Source organism: Balaenoptera ricei, chromosome 9, assembly GCF_028023285.1.
Source record: "Balaenoptera ricei isolate mBalRic1 chromosome 9, mBalRic1.hap2, whole genome shotgun sequence".
Lineage (NCBI taxonomy): Eukaryota > Metazoa > Chordata > Mammalia > Artiodactyla > Balaenopteridae > Balaenoptera > Balaenoptera ricei.
The window spans coordinates 112,358,425-112,377,864 of NC_082647.1; the positions used below are offsets into that span (position 1 = coordinate 112,358,425).

A 19,440-nucleotide genomic window follows, 5' to 3' on the forward strand; every position below is an offset into this window, starting at 1 on the left:
AAGCAGGTGACTGAACTTCCTGGGGGGGTGGAGAGACCAGTGTGGACTGCGTGGTCCCAGACTTAAGAGATGCTTGTGGGAAGGACTTCAGAGCCAAGAGAATCGAGGAGAAAGTTCCCCGAGGGCGAGGCGGGGAGGGTAGAGCACGGCACCTTCCTGGAGTAGATGTGGGTGGACGGGCTGGTGGTGTGGGGTAGGCTGGTCCCTTGGAGCTCTGCTGGGCGTGAGGGTCAACGCCGAGAGTCAGGGGTTCGGGTCAACGCCGAGAGTCAGGGGTTCCCCTCACCTCCACGCGTTCTCTGAGTTCTGGTCCCCGTGCCAGGCACCGTTGGGGCCAGTAGCACACGGCCTCTGCCTCAGCGTCACTGCTTGTCAGGGATGCAGACATCAGGCCAACAAACGCTCTTGACAGACTGTATTTGAGAAGATGCTGGGCTGGGACAGGTGCTCTGACGCCGGGGTGAGGGCGGCCCTCCGAGTGCTCACAGGTCGCTTCTGGGCTTCAGGTCACGAGGAGGACGTGTGGCTGCACGTGGACGCTGCCTACGCGGGCAGCGCCTTCATCTGCCCCGAGTTCCGGCATCTTCTGAATGGAGTGGAGGTGAGTGTGCTCTTCCACAAGAGCGTTTTTAGAAGGTATCCTGCGACCAGTGACTTCTCCTTACAAGGGTGTGACATTGATATTTTTTACCACTGTGGTTCGTTGCAGCAAATGACCTCCAAACCAGTTTCTGTGATGGGTGGAGGTTACACTTCCCTGTGACGAGGGGTGAGAACCTTCCCGATCACAGAGCCTTGTCTTCTCAAAATACACCTGACATTTACACTATTTCTCTGTCTGCCAATCCTGGGCAGAGCTGTCATGATAGGACAGAGTTTAGCTTACAAACGGTGGGAAACTGTTTAGGAAGAAAATAAAATCTGAATGCGTGTCAGATCAAGGGATAATTTTTTAAAAAACAACCTGCAATTCCATTTGATCTGGATCAATAGTCATGTTGTGATCATGCAACTGAGTGTGATGTTCACTTTCATTGAGATGGAGAAAACAGCCACCGGTGCATTTAAATGTCCTGAGCACTTTCAGAATTTGGAAAACATGGCCCGTAATGCCAGCTAAAGCATCTGCTTCTTTTGAGAAACAGCAACCAAAACGATCGACAGATGCTCTGCTTCTCCAGGGTGCAGACTTGACACTAAGTGATGATCTTAGGGATTGGCCCTGATCAGTTGTTTCAGGCTGGAGCCGGGTTTCACTGTCGGCAGCTCACGGGGCAGGAAGTTCCTCCTTGCCAGGGACTCAGATGCACATGCAATGAAGGGTCCAGGGTGGCAGACTTTGTCAGTGAGCGGGGGAAGAGGGTAGTAAATCAAAGGAGGCCAGTAATGGCTTCGTGCTCAGAGGCGGGGGTTTCTCGAGACCTTGACCTCACGAGGTGCAGGGATCAAGGGCGTGGTCTTGGGCCTTGGACAGCCTGCTTGCATCCTGGCTTTGCCCTAGGACCAGCCATGTCCCCTCGGGCAGGCTAGTATCCTCTCCCCACCTCACAAGATGGATTTCGTAATCATGCCTCCTTTGAGGAGTTGTTTTAAGGATCAGAGGAGTTAACCATATTTAAAGGGCTAAGAAGCAGCGTCTGCATACAGCAAACTATGCACACATTCCACACCATTATCATTTTTCACCACGACCTGGAGAGACCATCCCTCCAAACCTCCCTCTGCCCTCTTGCCTGCAGCCGATCAATTTTCTAGTGACTAATTTGGATTCTCATAACACCATAATACCAGCAAAGTGGGTGTCAGAGGTATAGAATACAAAATTCCCATCTTTGGGATGAATAATGCCTTTATCACTAATGAATGAAGGCGCAGTCTGGTTTATATCTCCCTCACATCCATCCATTTATTCACTCATTCATTCAATAATTACTTATTGATCACTGAATGTGTGCGAGGGCTTAGATCAATCCTCGGCGGGTAAATAGAGCTTCCAGAGACCTCTGGAAATATTGGGAAGGGGTGTAGTACATGAGAAGTTCTGGTAACGGGAAGCTCACACTGGCCCCTATAGTTCATGGCTGGTAGCTAGTTAGGTGGGTGTTTGGTGCTAGGAAGTGAAGAATAAATCTCTGTACTATGTAAATACCTTTTGTTGTGGTCCTGTGGTTTTGTGTGTGACGATACGCATCACTGGGGATGTCTGTCCCTATGGTCTCCAGGGACCAAGGGCAAAGTATTCATCTGGGATGTACGTGCCCCTCCCAAGGCCTGGTCTTTTCTAACTCTGAGTATCAGGTGTAGAATTTCACGATCTGTCCCCCTTACACTCTTCTCTTCCTCATGAACCCACAACTCGAGGTTTCACTTTCATGGGGGTGTCCAATTGTCAGACCACCCCAGTGGTGGGGCTGAAGTGAGATCCTATCAGCAGCAGACAGGATTTCATACCCAACCATGAGTCATTGCCATCTGTCCTCCTGTGGCCACTGGTCCCTGGGCTGCAAGGGCCCGCTGCTCAGCTGGCAGATAAGGGGTGCAATATCCTGTCTGGCCCGGCCCTTCCCTGCAGATAAGAACCTTCCTCTCCATCAGCAGGAAGAAAACGTAGCAGTGGGTAATGAAAGACGTTTACACAGATCAGCCCCCAGGAGGGAACTAATAAAATGCCTAGCAAACAAAGCCCCTTCTTTCACCTTCTGTTTCCCGTTATCAACAAATGAAACTTGTCATTTCCTGTCTCTTTCTCAATATTGCTCTTATTGGAACCTCGAGGGAAATGAATCTGCTCTCCCAGAGCGGGCGGACAGGTGAGGTTGCTGTTGGTGACCATGCATCTCCCTGTCGGCCGCTCCTGGCTACCCCCTCCCCCTTCCCTCATTGGGATGGAGAAGAGGTGTCCCACAGCCTTGGGGAGACTTCGAAGCTTCCCCACTACGAGGTTCCTCCCAGCTGGGGCCTTGCCATGGCCGCTGCCATCATTCTGCTTCAATTATAGATGCAGCCATGTGGCCTCCAGGGGGACCCAGGTCCTGTTCATCAGCCAGAGGATAAGCCAAGAGCCAGCACTCGTAAGAGCTCGCTACTTGTGATGGCTCAGTGAAAACGCAGACTGCCCTCCTTGGCCAGTCTTGGTGGTTGAAATCTCTCATTTTTCTACTTGAAAATGGGATGACACTTGAACTTGAACCTAGAGCCAGCTGTTGGCGGTTGTTACCACTGGCATCCAGGGAGGGACCCTGTTACTATTATGAGTACGATGAATGTGGATGGTGTCTCTAGAAATAAAGAAGAAAACATTTAGATAGACGGGAACAGTTGTTGATCTATTACATCAATGTTGGTAAAAGAACCAACCATTAAATGAAAAAAATGGGCTGATCCTGATTACTGTAGATTAGCTATGAAATTTTCACTTTCCCATTGCTGATCATGATACATATATTCTGAGAACTTTGCTAGTTCATAAAGTTGAGGAAACTTATGCATAAAGTGTTTCCCAGGCCAAATCGGTCCAATTGTCTGACATAGCACCTGTGAATTAAAATTTTGATGATTCCAAATTGTCTAGTAGTTTGAAATGTGGATAAATTTTATGTGACTTCAGACTATGCAAATTTGAAAGCCTGCAAGATAAGCCATGAATAACATCTCATTTTATGTGGAAAAGTAGAACTGTGAATCCCCCCAATTAAAAATGAATTGGGACTCACAGTTTCAAAGCAGGCAAGCCCCCCCAGATATGAGCTGTGTCTGTGTTGCTGCCAGGGTGGGTCTCCTCTCGATGATAGAAACTTCCCATGACCTTTGTCAGGGTCGGGCTCCGATTATGCTTTGAAATTCTGCATATTTTAAATTATCCAAGGTCCTCGAAATGCATCCCTTGATCCCAATGTGATAGCCCTACACCAAATTAGGATTAACAGATACATAATAGGAAGGCTCTAGATACTACCTCATTCCAATCCCTCACTTATAAGTTCCTGTAGGAAAATGCTGCTGCCATATCAGTAAACAAAGGATGTTGCAGCCATCAAGCCATCACATTACAGCCGCCCTGAAAGTGAGCCCTGAGGGAACTCAGGATGAGAAAGCACAGGACACTGATCCCAGGTAGCTGAGGTGCCCATCAAAGGGATGATTTCAGTGAGCCCAGACTCTTGCATCTTCCCATAGATGCATAGAAAAGAGCTAAATTCCTTAACTTGAGATGTCTGGTTTTCTTTAATTAACAGTAACCTTTTGATGTTCCGACTACCTGATCTTTGTTGCAAAAACCCCTCTATATCCTGGCCCCCCCCCTTGCCTCTTCAGAGCAGTCCCTCAGAGCTACCTGAGATGCTGTCTTCCGGGCTTGAAGTTCTCAGAAAGTCCGCCAAACAAAGCATAACTCAACTTTTAGGTTGTGCATTTTTTTCGGTCGGCAGCCTGGTACCCTTCACGTCCAGCGGACCTCAGCGTCGCTCCGGTTCTGTGGGTGTCTCTCTGCAGGGCGCCCCCTCCCCCGAGGCACATCCCAGCCCGGCTCAGCCAGTCCCTTCCCTCCGCCTCTGAGAGGGGAGCCAGCTTGAGGGCTACCTGGCGGTCATTTTCATATGGTCCAGGGACTGTTCTCTTGCCAGGTCTCCCCGCTTAACCAGAGCTGCAGGAGGTCAGTAGCCATTTTCTCATCACGTGGTTCCCTGGGCCACCACTTGGCTGGCTTTACAACCACGGAGCAGCGACAGTCTCAGTGTTTGCACTGGATGTTTTCTGCGTCACCCTCGGGGGCTGCACTGAAGAGTTTTTGGCTGTGATTGCACGTCTTCCCCACGAAGCAGAACTCCCATCCAGGCCACACGGACAGGCGGTTGTGCCCAGAAGCCAACCCCGATTCTCTGGCTCCAAAGCTCTCTTCCTCCCCTTGCGCTTCAGTCCAGAATCAGATCCATATTAGCTTCATGTTTCACGAGATAGGATTTGAAAATGAAAGAAAAGAGGCTCAGGTAGGAGAAGTGGCTGCCCAGACCTTCCCAAGTGCCCTCGAGCCCCAAACCCCACGGTTCAGCTGCTTCCCTTCTCCTCTGTCTGGTCACGCTGGTTTTCATTTGAGACTGCAAACTGTTAATTACTATGTATGAGGTCGTGTTTTATAGCTAAACATTAATAACTGAAGTGTTTTCTTTTTGTTGTTATTATTCCTTGGCAGTATGCAGATTCATTTAACTTTAATCCCCACAAATGGCTCTTGGTGAATTTTGACTGCTCTGCCATGTGGTAAGTTGCCCTGTTCATTAGATGTCAATTACCCTGCAATTACACTGCTCCTTAGAATAGTTTATATGAAAGAAACCTGGCAGGTGAGGTGCCATTGCTGGCGGAGCACATACATCACTTACTGCTTGCCTGCATTTCTGAGCCATGGGTGGAATTCTTGCTACATCTTACCCAGTTGTACGCTGTTATCTAGAACATATTGGCACAAGAAGAGAGGATAACAGAGAAAATCTCTGGTCTAATCTCTCTAGCATTAATAAAAAACAGTGCTTAGTAACCTTAGCACATATTTCTAAATCATTTGCTGCTGTGTTTTTATTCTTAAATGTTTAATAAATCTAAGTCTATATGCTTAAAAGCATTTGCTAAGGAAAAATAAAAGTAATTCTATGTTCTAAGCAGTTCCCTGAAAATTCTTTCCAGCAGTACCGGCATCACATTGGTTATCTCTAGAGCAAGAAAAAAGAATTCCAGACTTCCAAAATGGAAGTGGTTGATATTTCACTACATGGATAGTATTTAAAGAAATGCTGGTGACTGGGAGTGGAATGGGATTTCTAGAAACTAGTTCTTCTGAGTTTTTTAGAGTAAGAAGGTGGTTAATGAATCTTGAGATCAAGAGGCTTTGCATGAATTTTGTGCAAAATTGTTCACTGTGTAATTAAGTGAATGGTTTTCCACCTTAGAAAGGTGAGGAAAGCAGCTCTCACATAATCCGGCTAAAGTCAGTTCACCAAATAATCAGTTTCCCTTGAACTCTATCTAAAGATAAACTACATGTTCAGTGCTTCCCTTCTGTTTAAATCAAATTCACTTTTTTGTCAGTCTTTGACCTGAACTCTGATACATGATTTTAAAACCCATTCATACCTGGGCTACAGTTTTTCTGAAATGTTAATAAGAACTGATAAAAGCTACAGCTTTTATGAATGTTAGTATTCTTGTGGTTGCGTTTGTCTATTTTACCTGGATTGGAACACTTTAAGGATAGTTTATGCAGCGTGTCAAAACTCCCTTTTTTCAAACTTTAATTCGGGTTGAGATGTCATTCTGTTTTGCTGGGGTATTGGGTCAGGTGCAAACACCGTCCAAGGGAGCTGACGGGTGGGTTGTGGGTCCAGGGCACCCAGCTGGCGTGGGTCGGGCAGGGGTCCCCAAGGCCTCTGTTCTGTGAGGAGGGGGCTGGCCTCAGAGCAAGTTAACTGGCAGCTAAGGGGTCCTTAGCTAAGGGATCTGGCAGAGAAAAGCCACAGAGCCGGCCTGGACAGACCAGCTGACGGCTGATGGGGGATGGAGTGAGATGACCCCAGAGGGGCTTGTGGTAAGCCGTGATGTTCCACTCATTTCCTGGGTAAAATAATAGCAAGAACGGATGTACAAGGAGCCCCCGTAAGTGCAGGCTGCCGTCATCACACGCGATTTAACCGAAGTCACTGCCCCCCCAGGCAGCCTGGCAAGGAGGGCACTGACATTGCTGCCCCCTCTTCCTGATGGGGAGACTGCAGCTGTCAGGGCCCACTGACGTGTGCCCCAAAAGCTGAGATGTGACGAGGATGAATACAATAAATGTAGCATCTGCCTTTGCATCCAGAAAGCCAGGGAGCAAGTTAAGAGTGAGAGAAAACGTGCTTTACCCGTGGCCTTTCCCAGAGCCTGGTGTGACGGCCAAGGCTGCTGGAAGGTGCAGCCAGAGCTGGGGGGCTGTGTGTTAATCTGTCTCAGACGGGTCCCTTCTGGCATCTTCTGTTCAGGACCAGCCCGTAGAGGGGGATTTGGCAAAGGGGAGGTGACGTACGGGAGGAGACGGGAAATGTAGGGATGAGGCCACGTCGTTTGGAGATGGAAAACGGACCTGAGTGTTATGAGCCTGTAGGAGAAACTTACACATGAGCCACGAGACACAAGACCAGCCTCCAGTATTTGAAATTTTGCCAAAGAGAAGGGTGATTAGTTGTCCCCTCGGAGTGGGGAATTGAGGGGTGGGAGGCAATACCTAAGGAGCCTCCCACCTGCCTGTGGGTTTGAAAGGGTAAATAAATAGTGTAAAAATTTAAATTATAATAGAGGATGTGCCTTCTCTCTCCTGAGCTATTGAGGTCCTGGCCAGAGCGATTGTCAAGGGTTTTGAGGTGATTTCACACATCTGGGAGAATCAGGTCTCTCCCAAACCCAGGGGTTCGTCCCATGATATGGTAATGATGATATGAATATTGATTGATGGAATTTAACCTTGAAGGATTCGTGTTTTAACATAAAAATTACCCATGTCTACTATTTTGGGCGCTGTGCTTATATTACCTTGCTAGGGCTGCTGTAACAGAGTACCACATACTGCGTGGCTTAAAAAACAGAAATCTAATTCTGGAGGCTAGAAGCCCAGGACCAAGGTGTCTGCAGGGCTGGTTCCTCCTGAGGCCTCTCTCCTCAGTGTGTAGACGGCCTTCTTCTCCCTGGGTTTTCATATGGTTGTCCCTCTGTGCATGTCTGTGTCCAAATTTCCTCTTCTTAGAAGGACACCAGTCTTATGGGATCAGGGCCCAGACACATGACCACATTTTAATGTAATTACCTCTTTGAAGACCCTGTCTCCAAACACAGTCACTTTCTAAGGTACCAGGGGTTAGAACTTCAATGTATAAATTTGGGGGGTGCTGACATACTTCAGCCCAGAACAGTGCTCATAAGAAATTACTAGTTAAAGCCAGAAGACTAATATTTAAGGAATTAACCCAGGTCAGCTTACTTTAAACCCTATAATCTTAATTATGCCACCTACTACTTTCTGATTTTTTGATTCTTATCAAACGTAGGTTTTCCTTTGACCCCACCACACCAAGCACCCCTTCCCTGCAAAGAAGTTCTCTCTCCTTGCCCACAGGGGCGTGTTGAGCACTGCCCAGCTTGCGGGGTGCTCAGCACAAGGTCCTTTACACACCCGCCCAGACCCCCACCCCAGGGGTTGCCCTGGGTGATGCTAGTGAAGCAGCCTCTGCAACTGAGGGCAGCCCCGTCCAAACCGAGACCTACAAGGAGAAGGGAAGGTCAGGATTTAGTTGGAAAGCATTTTGTTTTGAGCGCTGTTGACTGAAACCAGAGCGCTATCATTCCTGGACTTGAGGAGTCTCAGCCATGGGGTAGAGTTTTCAGTCAATAAAATACAACCGAAGGAAACTGAGAACCTAAATGAAATCAAGTCTAGTCCAGTGCAAACCGAGATCCATGGGGTGAGGAGGTGCAGGGCGGGGAAGGGTTTGGGAAGACAGAGGGGAGAGGTTCAGGGGAGAAGCGTGGGGAGCTGGGGGTAGAGAGGGGTGTGCGAGCGAGACCCCTCGATCAGCCCCTTTGTTCATTGCCCAGAAGCCTGTCTGGTGAAGTGGCGTCCGACAGAGGGCACGTGAGGAGGGTCTAGGCAATGCGGACCTGCGGGGGTGTGGGGCAGCGGCCAGTGCAAAGGCCCTGAGACGCACGTGTGCACAACAGCAAACTCAGAACAGGTGACAGCTACTGAAGATGGTTTCCTGTGGTCCATGTAGGTTTAAATTCCTTTTAAATAAGCTGCCCACATTTAGAAGTTGGTGTTTTTACATAAACATGCAAGTTTCCAATGTCTCATCCATTACTGAGAGCCTTTAAAGCATCATTTCTGCCGGTCTGGGATGCTGGTGCACCCTTCCCACCTGGCACAGCGCCGTGGCCAGCCTGGCCCTGTGCACCTGTGAGTGCCAGGCTCCTCGAGCAGGCACACGTGAAGGATTATAGTTGCTCTCCAGATACTTCTGGTTTGAGGAAATGATGTACCAAGTTAAATCACAGCACCAGATTCTGTGAAGAAGTGAGATGTAAACCTAAGTTCTTGGGCTGTGTGGAGAGAATTCCCCCTGCCCTTGCTGGAATGGGCAAAGCGAATGCACCTAAACTCTCATCCAGGGGTGCCTGATTCTTCCGTTTACAGCAGTAATGATGCTTCGAGTACAAATTTTACATTCAAGATATTACCTGCTAGTAGGTGGCCTTTTGCTTTCTCATACACCACCTCACCTAATCCTATTGCAGCCTTACTGGTATAGGAATTATCGTCCCTCATCCAGATGAGGCAACTGGAGTTCTGAGACGTGCATGGGTTTGCTAATGGCACACAGCCATCCATGCTAGACCCATGTGTCTGATGCACTAGGGGTAAAGGTACAAAAACTATAACTGAGTAAAAAGAGTCAGATACAGAATTATGTATCTCCCAGGATGCAAATGAAGACATGCACACAAAGCAATATCCATTTTACAAACACACAGCTAAACAAAAGGACGCACAGAGAACACGTTGGAATTGTCCCGGATGGATACAGAAGAAATCGGAGAATGAGAGCTGTTTTTAGTGTGAATGAGGCAAAACTGGGCCCTGATTCTCTGTCCACTTTTGTTCAATCTGACTCTGATTCCACTTTCTCTCTGAATACTGAAAACAGTCCTGGATTTTAGCCCTGGCACATACAGCCTAAAGTCCAAAGGAGAGTGAATGGACCACAGCATTCCTCTCCTGTTTCAAGGCAGCTACCCCTTCGCCTACCTGAGCTGAGGGTCCACTGAACAATCTGGGCCCAAGTTGGGGACCCCTGTGTGTTTGCAGAGGATGTAAGCGAACCTTGTGGCCTGCTGACAGGGAGCAGGGAGAGAAGGATGGCTAAGAGTCGACTCAGAGGCTTTTTTGTCCTGTTCTGAAAATCCAGGGAATCACATACATATATTTTGCTATTCTAAGAGGTTATTGCAGTAAAAAATGAGGTGTCCCAACACAGTAGAACACAGATAATAAGGATACTCATAAGAACTGGATTTCAGAAAAGGCCAGGCATCCTTCAACTCTGCAGAGTTGAAAACAAGCAAACAAACAGTCCTAAGTTGTGAATTTTTTATAGATGTGTTTAAAGGTTTTGCTAATACAACAAACAAGATGTAAATGGATTTTTTTTTTCTCTCACTGGCTTTTTTGTATTCTTCAAAATCAGAAGGGTCTCTCTTTTGTTTAATGAAATTTTATCAATGGTTAGTCCATAATTTAAACTCAATTCTTTGGTTATATTCTCTACGTATTAAAACGGACAAGATAATTGAAGTTTTAAAAACTTGACCTCATTACAAGCCCAGTAAATACGTTTTATAATGATTTCATTATTCTGTTCATAAGCTCTTCATTGTTCATTTGGGTATTTTGAATCTTTTATATGTAAATATGAACCATTCTGCTCTGACCTCAATGTCCCTTAATATCAGATTTTCTCCAAAGAAAGCCTCAAATTCCACCAAGGGCATGTTTTACTCTGCCTTTAAAAAGAGGATTAATTTTTTTCCAGATAAAATTAAATTTTTTAGTTTTATAGCTTTTGTACAACCCTGTTGTATTGGATTTTTTGAAAAATTCAGTTACTTGGGAAGATTTTAAATCACTCTGGTTATGGTAAGACGTGATTCTAGAACCTGTGCATGACAACACAGTTTTCTATGAATCTCCTTTGTTTCTTTGCACTTTGGTCCTGGTGCTTTTGGCATCTTGAATTCTTTATACTGTTTCTGGCACCAAGAGGTAGCAGGAGCCCTCATTCAGGGAGCCCTTCACACACAGAGTTGTAGATTTCTTAAAAAGACAACATAAGAAGCCATGCTTTCTAGATAGGACAGGTGTCCCCTGCCCCCTCCTCCCTCAGGACCATCCCTCAGGAATGTGTCCGGTGACAGGGAGAGGCTTTCCTCACCGTGAGGCCCATCAGGGGTGAGATGACGTTGATCCCTAGAGAGGGTGTTTCTGTGCGTGTGTGTGTGTGTGTGTGTGTGCAAGCATGTATGTCTGCGTATGTGCATGCACACGTCCATTTGCTTGTTTAAATAAAGTTTTCTTCTTTGTAGTATCATTAAACTTCACAAGGAAAAGCAAAGCTGGTACCTAAATTTTGGAGAGCAAACCACCACAGACCCACTGGAGCCACGGATCAATGAACAAAGGGAAACTGGAAATCCTAGGACCTGAATGAATATGAAGATGTGACAGAATTCATGGGCATGCAGTAAAGCAGGACTTGGAGAACAGACTTAAACAGAAAACACGAAAACCAGAAAATAATTAGCTAAGGGTCCAAAGGAAGCCAGAAAACAGCGACAGAATAAACCCTCAAAACTAGAAGGAGGGAAATAATGAAGAGACAGACATGAAATAGGAAATAAGGAAACAGGAGCACAGATCAAGAGAGCCACATGCTGGTCCTTTACCTGCCTAATAAAATAGATGCTCTCCAGAAAGAAGGACCAGAAATAGAGGAGAAGGCACAGTAAACTGTACTGGAAATATAAGAAAGACAAAACCACAGACACAGCAGGCATTTAAAAAAATAGTCAGAGAGCACTATGAATTACATCATTCCAGAATTGCCTACAAATGTACATATTCAATAACTACAAAAAATATGTCATCAAAACTGACTCAAGAATAAATAGAAAACCTGAAACGTCTCATAGCTCTAAAGATTATGTGCCAATAGTTACATTTCACACAACAGAAACATCCAAATTCTTCTAACAGCAAGTTCTACCAATTGTCAAGTCATCTATAGGTCTAATTATAAATGTAATTCACAGACCAGCAAGGGGGACATATATCATGAGGTCAGTGTCACTTTGATCCCAAAACCAGATGAGAAGCTGAGAAAGAAAAACTACAGGACAAGCTCACAAAATTACATGTGGAAGTTCCAAGTAAATTTTAGCAAATAAAATTCAATAATGTTTAAGGGAAAAATAAAGATGGTATATCGTGACTAAAATGTGTTCATTCCAGACATCCCAGGGTGGTTTAAAAATATTAAAAGATTTTAAAATGTCATGACCATGCTTAACAGTAATGGAGAAGAAAAAGTTATCATCTCATTAGATACGGAAAAAGCATTAGATAAAATTCTGTAATTCTTAGTAAAAGAGGAACGGAAGAGGACTTTCCAAATCTGATAAAAAAATATCATCCAAAAAACTACAGCAAACCTATTCTCAGTGGTGAAATATTAGAAAAACTGCCTTTAACATCGGGAAAAAAATTACAATTCCCTTAATACACACCCTATTCAGTGTTGTGCTTTCCTAACCTGTGCAGTAAGACATGACAGAGAAGTAAAAGTAAGGGTTACAGTGGAAGCCACAAAACTCATGATTCTCAGATGGTGTGAGTGTCTTCAATGAGAACAGAATCTTCCGAGAAAGTATTAATAAGAGAACACAGCAAGATTTCTAGATACACAGCACTTTTAAGGTTGCATTTATTTGCATATACGATAAGTAGCACGTGTAAAATTTTTAAAAGAAATATTTTTTTATAATAGCAAGAAAAGATGTAAGGTTACTATGAATAAATATATCAAAACCTGTGTAGATTTTTATGAAGAAAAGGGTACAATTTTTTGGAAGCCATTCCAGAAGTCCTAACTAAATGAAAATGGAGACTCAATGTCAGGTCTCGGCGCAATTCTAGTTGGACCAGGAATAAAGACCAAAGACTTATTTTTATTATACCACGAACCCCCAACCTCAGGGGCCCGGAGCTCTGGAGGTTAATGCTGTGCTACAGCCGAGCCAGGGGACGGGGGGTGCAGATGAGGGGCATGCGTGCCGAGTGGGGTGTCAGGGAGGGGAGCGGGGAGCAGGGGAGCCTGAAACCAGCAGGAGAAGGAACAGGAGGCGAGGGCCGTGCAGGCCCACCTGAGACGCCTTCTCGTTAAGCCCCTTGGTTTGTTCTCTAAAACAGGGTGAAAAAGAGAACTGACCTGACCGGAGCCTTTAAATTGGACCCCGTGTACCTAAAGCACAGCCACCAGGACTCAGGTAAGCCGCAGGCCTTGTTTCTCCAGTCTGTTCCCATCAGAGCTGCGTCCATGGTGAAGAGTCATGTCCACAGACTGGTCCTAGGGGGCCGGGTGCAGAGCCAGGAAGAGCTGCTTCCTGAGGGGGGCTGGTGATGGAGACGCGGTCCTGGCTCTTCTCCTCACTGTTTGGGGCAGGGTTGGGGGAGGCACCCATAGGGCCGGAGGGGCCACACGGCCCTCAACACGGGCGTGGGCACCTCCTGCGCTGAGCCTTTGAAATGATGACTGCCCTAAAGAGAGTTTGCATCGCTTAGACCAGTGGCACCAGGGGAAGAAACAGCTGGGCCAGGGGCCTGGGGAGGGAAGAGAAAATTGGGCAAGGCTGAGGCAGGATCCACTCACAAATGCAGATCTCTAAAAATTAAGTCTCCTAGTAAAAAACAAACCTTACGGTTTACTTGAGATCCTGATCAGATAAAATGCATGAGGTGACCTGCACAGACACCCCCGTCCCTCTCTGCCCGCTCACTGTAATCCACACGCTGGGGACGGTGATTTACATGCTTGTCTGTCCCTATAGGACTCAGCTTCCGGGTGGGAGAGGGTTCTCTCACTCTCCGAAGCCCTCATGGCCACCAGCAGGTGCCACACCGGCCACCATGGGGTCCGGGGACCCCAGGGAGGGAAGGCCAAGTCTTTGGGAACTTCTGCCACTGTCGTTGAGTTTCCTTAGACAACAGTGGATGTTAGTGATGGGAGGAACGCCGGAGATCACATGACCCCACCCTCCACGAACTGAGCAGGAATTGGGCTGGCTGGAAGATGAGGCACTTTTGATGACTGTGGCAGGAGCGCTGAACAGTAGTGACACAAGTCAAGGCACAGCCCCTTCCCTCCCATGCGGACCCCAGCCCATGCGGTCTCCACGGAAAGATCAGACCTCGGTTTTGCCTTCTTAAACTTGCCCACCGTCCCATGGGGTGCATCGGACACAAGCACCCACCCCCTGCTCAGCTGTGCTCAGAACCTAAAACTGCTCTAAAAAAATAAAGTCTAGTTTTTAAAAATGGCGTTGGCATAAAGCCATGAGAAATTAGGAGCCAGCTGCCAAAGCTCTTCTATTTAAAAATGCATTTCATGTTTGAATAATGAAAACCACAGTCATCATGACAGTTAGCAAAATGCTGCTCTTAAACAATGAAGGGATTCTCGAGACTTCCCTGGCAGTCCAGGGGTTAGGACCCAGCGCTTTCACTACCAGGACCTGGATTCAATCCTTGATGACCGGGGAACTAGGATCCCGCAAGCCATGTGGCATGGCCAAAAAAAAAAAAAAAAAAAAAAAAGAAGGAATTCTTAGAATGAGTTTAAGCCATCTCAGTAAAGTTCATTGCTCCAGGAATTTTTAAAAAGTGTAATTTTATTCCACGTTTATAGAAAGGCAGTTTCTGATTGAAATATTGGCTATGGCTGTTAAAGATGAACAATCTTAGTTATTTGTACTTTTTCCCCCCAAAAATTTATGAATCAACAAAAGCAATGACCCATTTTGTGTTTGCCAAGTAAATCACCCAAAATCAACTTTAAACTTCTATGGCCACTGGATATAAGGGTATATTTTATCTGGATGGATCTCACTTTCCTGCGAAGCCTGCTGTAATTTGAAATGAAATATGTTTAGAGTGTTTTTTTTAAAAGATCCTTTCTATTCAATAAAGAAATCTCTTCATCATTTAACTATTGAAAAGCCCACTCAGGACTGCCCACGTGGACTGCCCCTCCCCCGACACCCCGCAGCTCCCCAGGCTGCTGCCCAGATCCTCCTGTGGGCCACTGGGACGCGTCCCTCTCATCACTGGGGTCCAGGACCAAAGTCTCCCACTCAGGGGTCCTCCCAGGCCCCTCGATGTGAGCAGGTGCCCTCCGCCTGCTGTCTGCCCCTAACCCACATCTCCCCACGCCTCCTTCACTGCACGTGAAGCCGTCACGCTCACTGGTCATTTGTCTCCTGCTAGCACCTGAGACCCCCTGGAGTTGGGGGGACTCTCCCCGCTGTTCCCCTGACGGGTGAGCACTGTGGCAGCAACATTAGGGCAGCAACAGTGGGAGTGATTACGGCTCCCGTACACCCCTATGTTTGCTTTGCACTTTTACATATGTTGTCTCACTGGACTCGTGCCAAAGAGTGACCCAAAAAAGTGGGATTTTTTTTTTTTTCTATGACAGAAATTTCTGTCACAATGCAGATGATAGGAAAAGAGCGGCCACACCTGGTATATAGACTTTTCAGATGAATTCTTTCATTATAAAAACTGTACATTTGGAAGATAGGAAAGAGGTGAGCCAGAACCGTAAACTTACCCTAACCCTAACCCTGACCCCTAACCCTAACCCTAACCCTAACGCTGTGCCCAGTGGACCCAATGCAGTCTATCAGAGTGGGTGGCGGATTGCGGTAGGTGGACGGCCCATGCCAGCTGACCTCGGTGAGGGCCCGCCAGGCCATGCCACAGCTGATCTGACCTGGGGAGCCGGGTGTGCTCACCAGCCACAGCGAGCCTCCTCTGGACGACACTGGAGGATCAGGGGTCCAAAACGCATCTCTCTAATCCCCACCTGATTCTGTGCCCAAGACTACCACGCAGAAACTTCTGTCTACGAAATTCTTTGTCCAGCGTTCTTTCCTCCATACCATCCTTGGCTTTACAGCTTTTGGCACAAGGGGAGACTAAAATGCAAACTAGTTCATAACCCCTGTGAAGCCATTTGAATCCCAGATATTGAAACTGACTCGAAGAATACCCACTGGGTATTTGCTCAGCGCCAGAACCCAGACTAAGATCTGAGAATACACAGATGAACACCCATCAAAAGTTTGATTCTTCTTTACATTCTAATTGCTCTTTATACCACAAATTCACCTTCCCACGCATGAATGAAGGCATGATGAAGGCTGTATAGGATCTGAATGCCAATTTACCACCGGGCACAAGGAGAAAGCTCAGATTTTCATGCTTATGTAAGTGCAGAAAGTGAAATGAATGGGAATCCATTCATAATTCGGCACTTCCGTTTATGCTCTGCTCTCTGGAATCCCCCCCGCCCTTGAATCTGTTACCTTGGGAAGTGGCTCAAGGAACACCCAGCCCTGCCCTCGGTGATTTTATGTCTGGTTCAGGAGATGATAGAAAAGACTTGGACATGTAATCAACTAATGTGTCTAATGGTTCCTTTCTGTTTCCTTTTTCTTTCTCTTTTCCAGGGCTTATCACTGACTACAGGGTAAGTGGAGATTTGTCTCCCTGAGTCCAGGCCCGTGGTAATCCAAAATGTGAATGTAGTGCGGGGCGCTGTCATGGGCTGTAGCTCCTGCAGCCTCCCGGTCCTCTCAGGATCAGGGTCCCACAAGAGGACACCCTCTAACTGGGTCCTAACTAGCGATCGGGCCTGGCAGTGGGCAGCTCTGCTGAGCCCACGGATGGCAGGGCTCAGGTTAGGAGGAAATGACGCGGCCTGTGCTCCTTGGAAGATTCCTCTGTAAGGCGGGGCGGTCCCTCCACTGTGTGCTCAGGCTGTGTGCCAGGAGCTGGCATCCCCAGGACAGTGGGAGAGCAAAGGGTCAGAGGGCATAAGAAGGGCTCAGACGACAGCCTCTTAACTGGCTGCTCTGGTGACAAGCCTCCTTCCCCAGGCAGGAGCCATGCACTGCTCTGGCAGCTGCGGTGAGCCGGGAGATGGGCTGGGAATCAAATGGCAAATAAGCCTGGGCCTCCTCCTCTCCGAACTTACGTCTGGTTGGGGGTGAGGGGAAAAGGCTGGGTGCACAGGGCACCTCTGCCCCCGGGGAATCTACCCCACTCCAGAGAGGTAGTGACAGCATTTTAGGGTGACAGTGGAATGAACACTCAAACTGTGTCCCTTTTTACTCCAGTAAACAAAGATGGAGGAAAGTCCCCCCTGGCACCTCCTTTATAAGTTCCAGTAGGACGTGCCTATGTGTAAAATCGCAATGAAGTGCCACTATTTTATCTTCCCAAATGTCCCCTCACTTCTCTCCCCTCTGTGTCCTCTCTTGCTTGCTTTGGTACATTTACAACCATTGGAGAGTGTCACAGCCGGGCAGCTGACAAATTCAGGAAAAACTAGGGAAAGCTCATGAGACGTCCCGCATGTTGACAGATGTGTTTTCTGGTGACAGCGTCTGGCAGGTCATTCCACAGTGGCCTGCGGGGCAGGAAGAGGATGCATGTTGCTCTAGAGAATGGTGCTGAGGCGTCACGGGGAGCGCGCTGCAGAGGATGTGGGCTTTTGCTGCCCCCGTCCTCTTTCCTGTAGGCAGAGAAACCAGTGAACAGCCCCCCTCCCACCCCCACCGGGTCGTAAGCCCCGTGGGGCAGGCCTGTACCTCCTCCCATCTGCTCATGATGGCTCCCGAGCCTAGCACTGGCCTGGCCCCCGTGTGCCCTGCACGAGCATCTCGGAGCTTTGCAAAGAGAGCCTCCGGCTGCCGGACCGCTTACTCCACTGCTGTCAGCTTTGCCATCCAGGATTGGGCATGGCAGCCAGAGGGGGTGGCCTCCAGGGCCTTCAAGAGAAACAGACAAGGCCATGAGTCAAAAAGGAAACCAGCCCTTAGCATAGCCCTCACGGATGTGCCGCGTTGTGTCTCATTTCAGCACTGGCAGCTGCCGCTGGGCCGGAGGTTCCGCTCTTTGAAGATGTGGTTTGTTTTTAGGATGTACGGAGTCAAGGGACTGCAGGCCTATATCCGCAAGGTGAGTTTGTTTTCATTATTTATCCGGGTGACATTAGGGAGGTCTTAGACTTTAGAAAGGAAGTAAGATGTCTTCATAAACCACTCTAAGGGATACTTTGGGCTGTTGAGAGTAGGGCATTTGTAAGATGCTCAATGCACGATTCTGGGTCTTTTAGACACTTTCACGGGGACTGAAGGTTATCACTCCCGGAGACTGTCGAAGTGACAGACACTCTTAGCTGCCACCGGAGCCACCGCTGGGCCACAGTGAGGTCCAGTCCTCAATGGCGGTAATGAGGATGCAGTAGGTTTTTCTCCAGGAAACTGCCAGAATGGGAGAGATTGGGCTGGGTGGGTGGGATGCCCTCCAGCTCGGCAGTTCTCCAACACACCCCCGGCCAGAAGCACATGCACGACCTTGGTCTCTCGGAGTGGGTTTCAGCAACCTCTATTTAGCAAGCAAACAGGTGGCTGTGATGTACGCTAAAATGTGAGAACCTTGGATCGACTCTAAGCCCCACGACCCTGCTTTGTTTTTTAAAATTTTATTGAAGTGTAGTTGATTTACAATGTTGTGTTAGTTTCAGGTGCACAGCGAAGTGATTCAGTTATATGTATATATCTATTCTTTTTTCAGATTCTCTTCCATTATAAGTTATTACAAGATACTGAGTAGAGTTCCCTGTGCTGTACAGTAGGACCTTCTTGTTTATTTTATATAGAGTAGTGTGTATACCCTGCTTTATTTTTTTTTTTAACAATCGAGGACACTGAGTCCAGAGGAGGTCTGCTCCCTTAACTGGCTGCAGAAGGCCTGCCGATTTCCAGCCGGGCGCTCCCATCCTGCCGTCCTTCCTCACCTGTGGACCCACCTTGGTGGACAGAGGTCCTCAGACATCACGGGGATGGGGCAGCCTGCAGTGTCTCATTCTGGCGACAGTGCAGCTTCGGGCGGTGGAGGGGTGGCCCCAGGCCCCTCCCCTGCGACAGGGCACGTGGCAGCGGGCAGGGGCCCCTGCGGTGCCGCACACACAAGCATCCATCTGTCTTACGAGGCTGCTCTGGGGGCCATAAAGCGCCTGGAGGCTCTCCGTGCGGAAGAGAACTAGGAGGGGCGTGTGCATGAGTTCACGAGTTCTCCCCCACTGCAGGACCTGTGCTCAAAATTAATGACGGTGCAGCTGCTCTGGGGAGAGAAGGCAAAACCCAGGTGGTTTATCTCGCCACGATGATTCCAGCTGGAACCTCAGGGGAAGCTGGGTGTGATCACATCGCTGCTTCCTGAAAAGCCCTGCAAGCCTCCCTGAGAGGCACCGGCCCTGCCTTCCCAGGAGGGGACTGAGTGGCCGGAGCCCCATACACCCCGGCAGATGGGCGGCTCCTCAGGACCCAGCTCGAGGGGACCCCTGCCAGCACAGTCTCTGGAGCCCTCTAGGTCGTCCCGGGCCCGGGGGCCACTCATTCAAACGGCGTGTCTGTCCCAACACTTGGAGCAGCACGATCTCTGCTCAGGTGCTCCCAGGACCCCTGCCAGTGACCCCACGCTGGATACCGGGGTTTAGGACGTGCTCCATGTGTGCCGAGACCCAG

General features: G+C 48.1%; 1 protein-coding gene across 1 annotated transcript in view; it reads left to right on the top strand.

The window, feature by feature from the left end:
* DDC (dopa decarboxylase) overlaps nucleotides 1–19,440 on the top strand; it is an 81,954-nt gene that overhangs the window by 55,286 nt on the left and 7,228 nt on the right. The window contains exons 8-12 of the mRNA XM_059932909.1: nucleotides 507–601; nucleotides 5,189–5,256; nucleotides 13,037–13,113; nucleotides 16,357–16,376; nucleotides 17,771–17,869. Of these exons, the coding sequence (XP_059788892.1) occupies nucleotides 507–601; nucleotides 5,189–5,256; nucleotides 13,037–13,113; nucleotides 16,357–16,376; nucleotides 17,771–17,869 (359 nt within the window). The remainder of the gene's footprint in view (nucleotides 1–506; nucleotides 602–5,188; nucleotides 5,257–13,036; nucleotides 13,114–16,356; nucleotides 16,377–17,770; nucleotides 17,870–19,440) is intronic.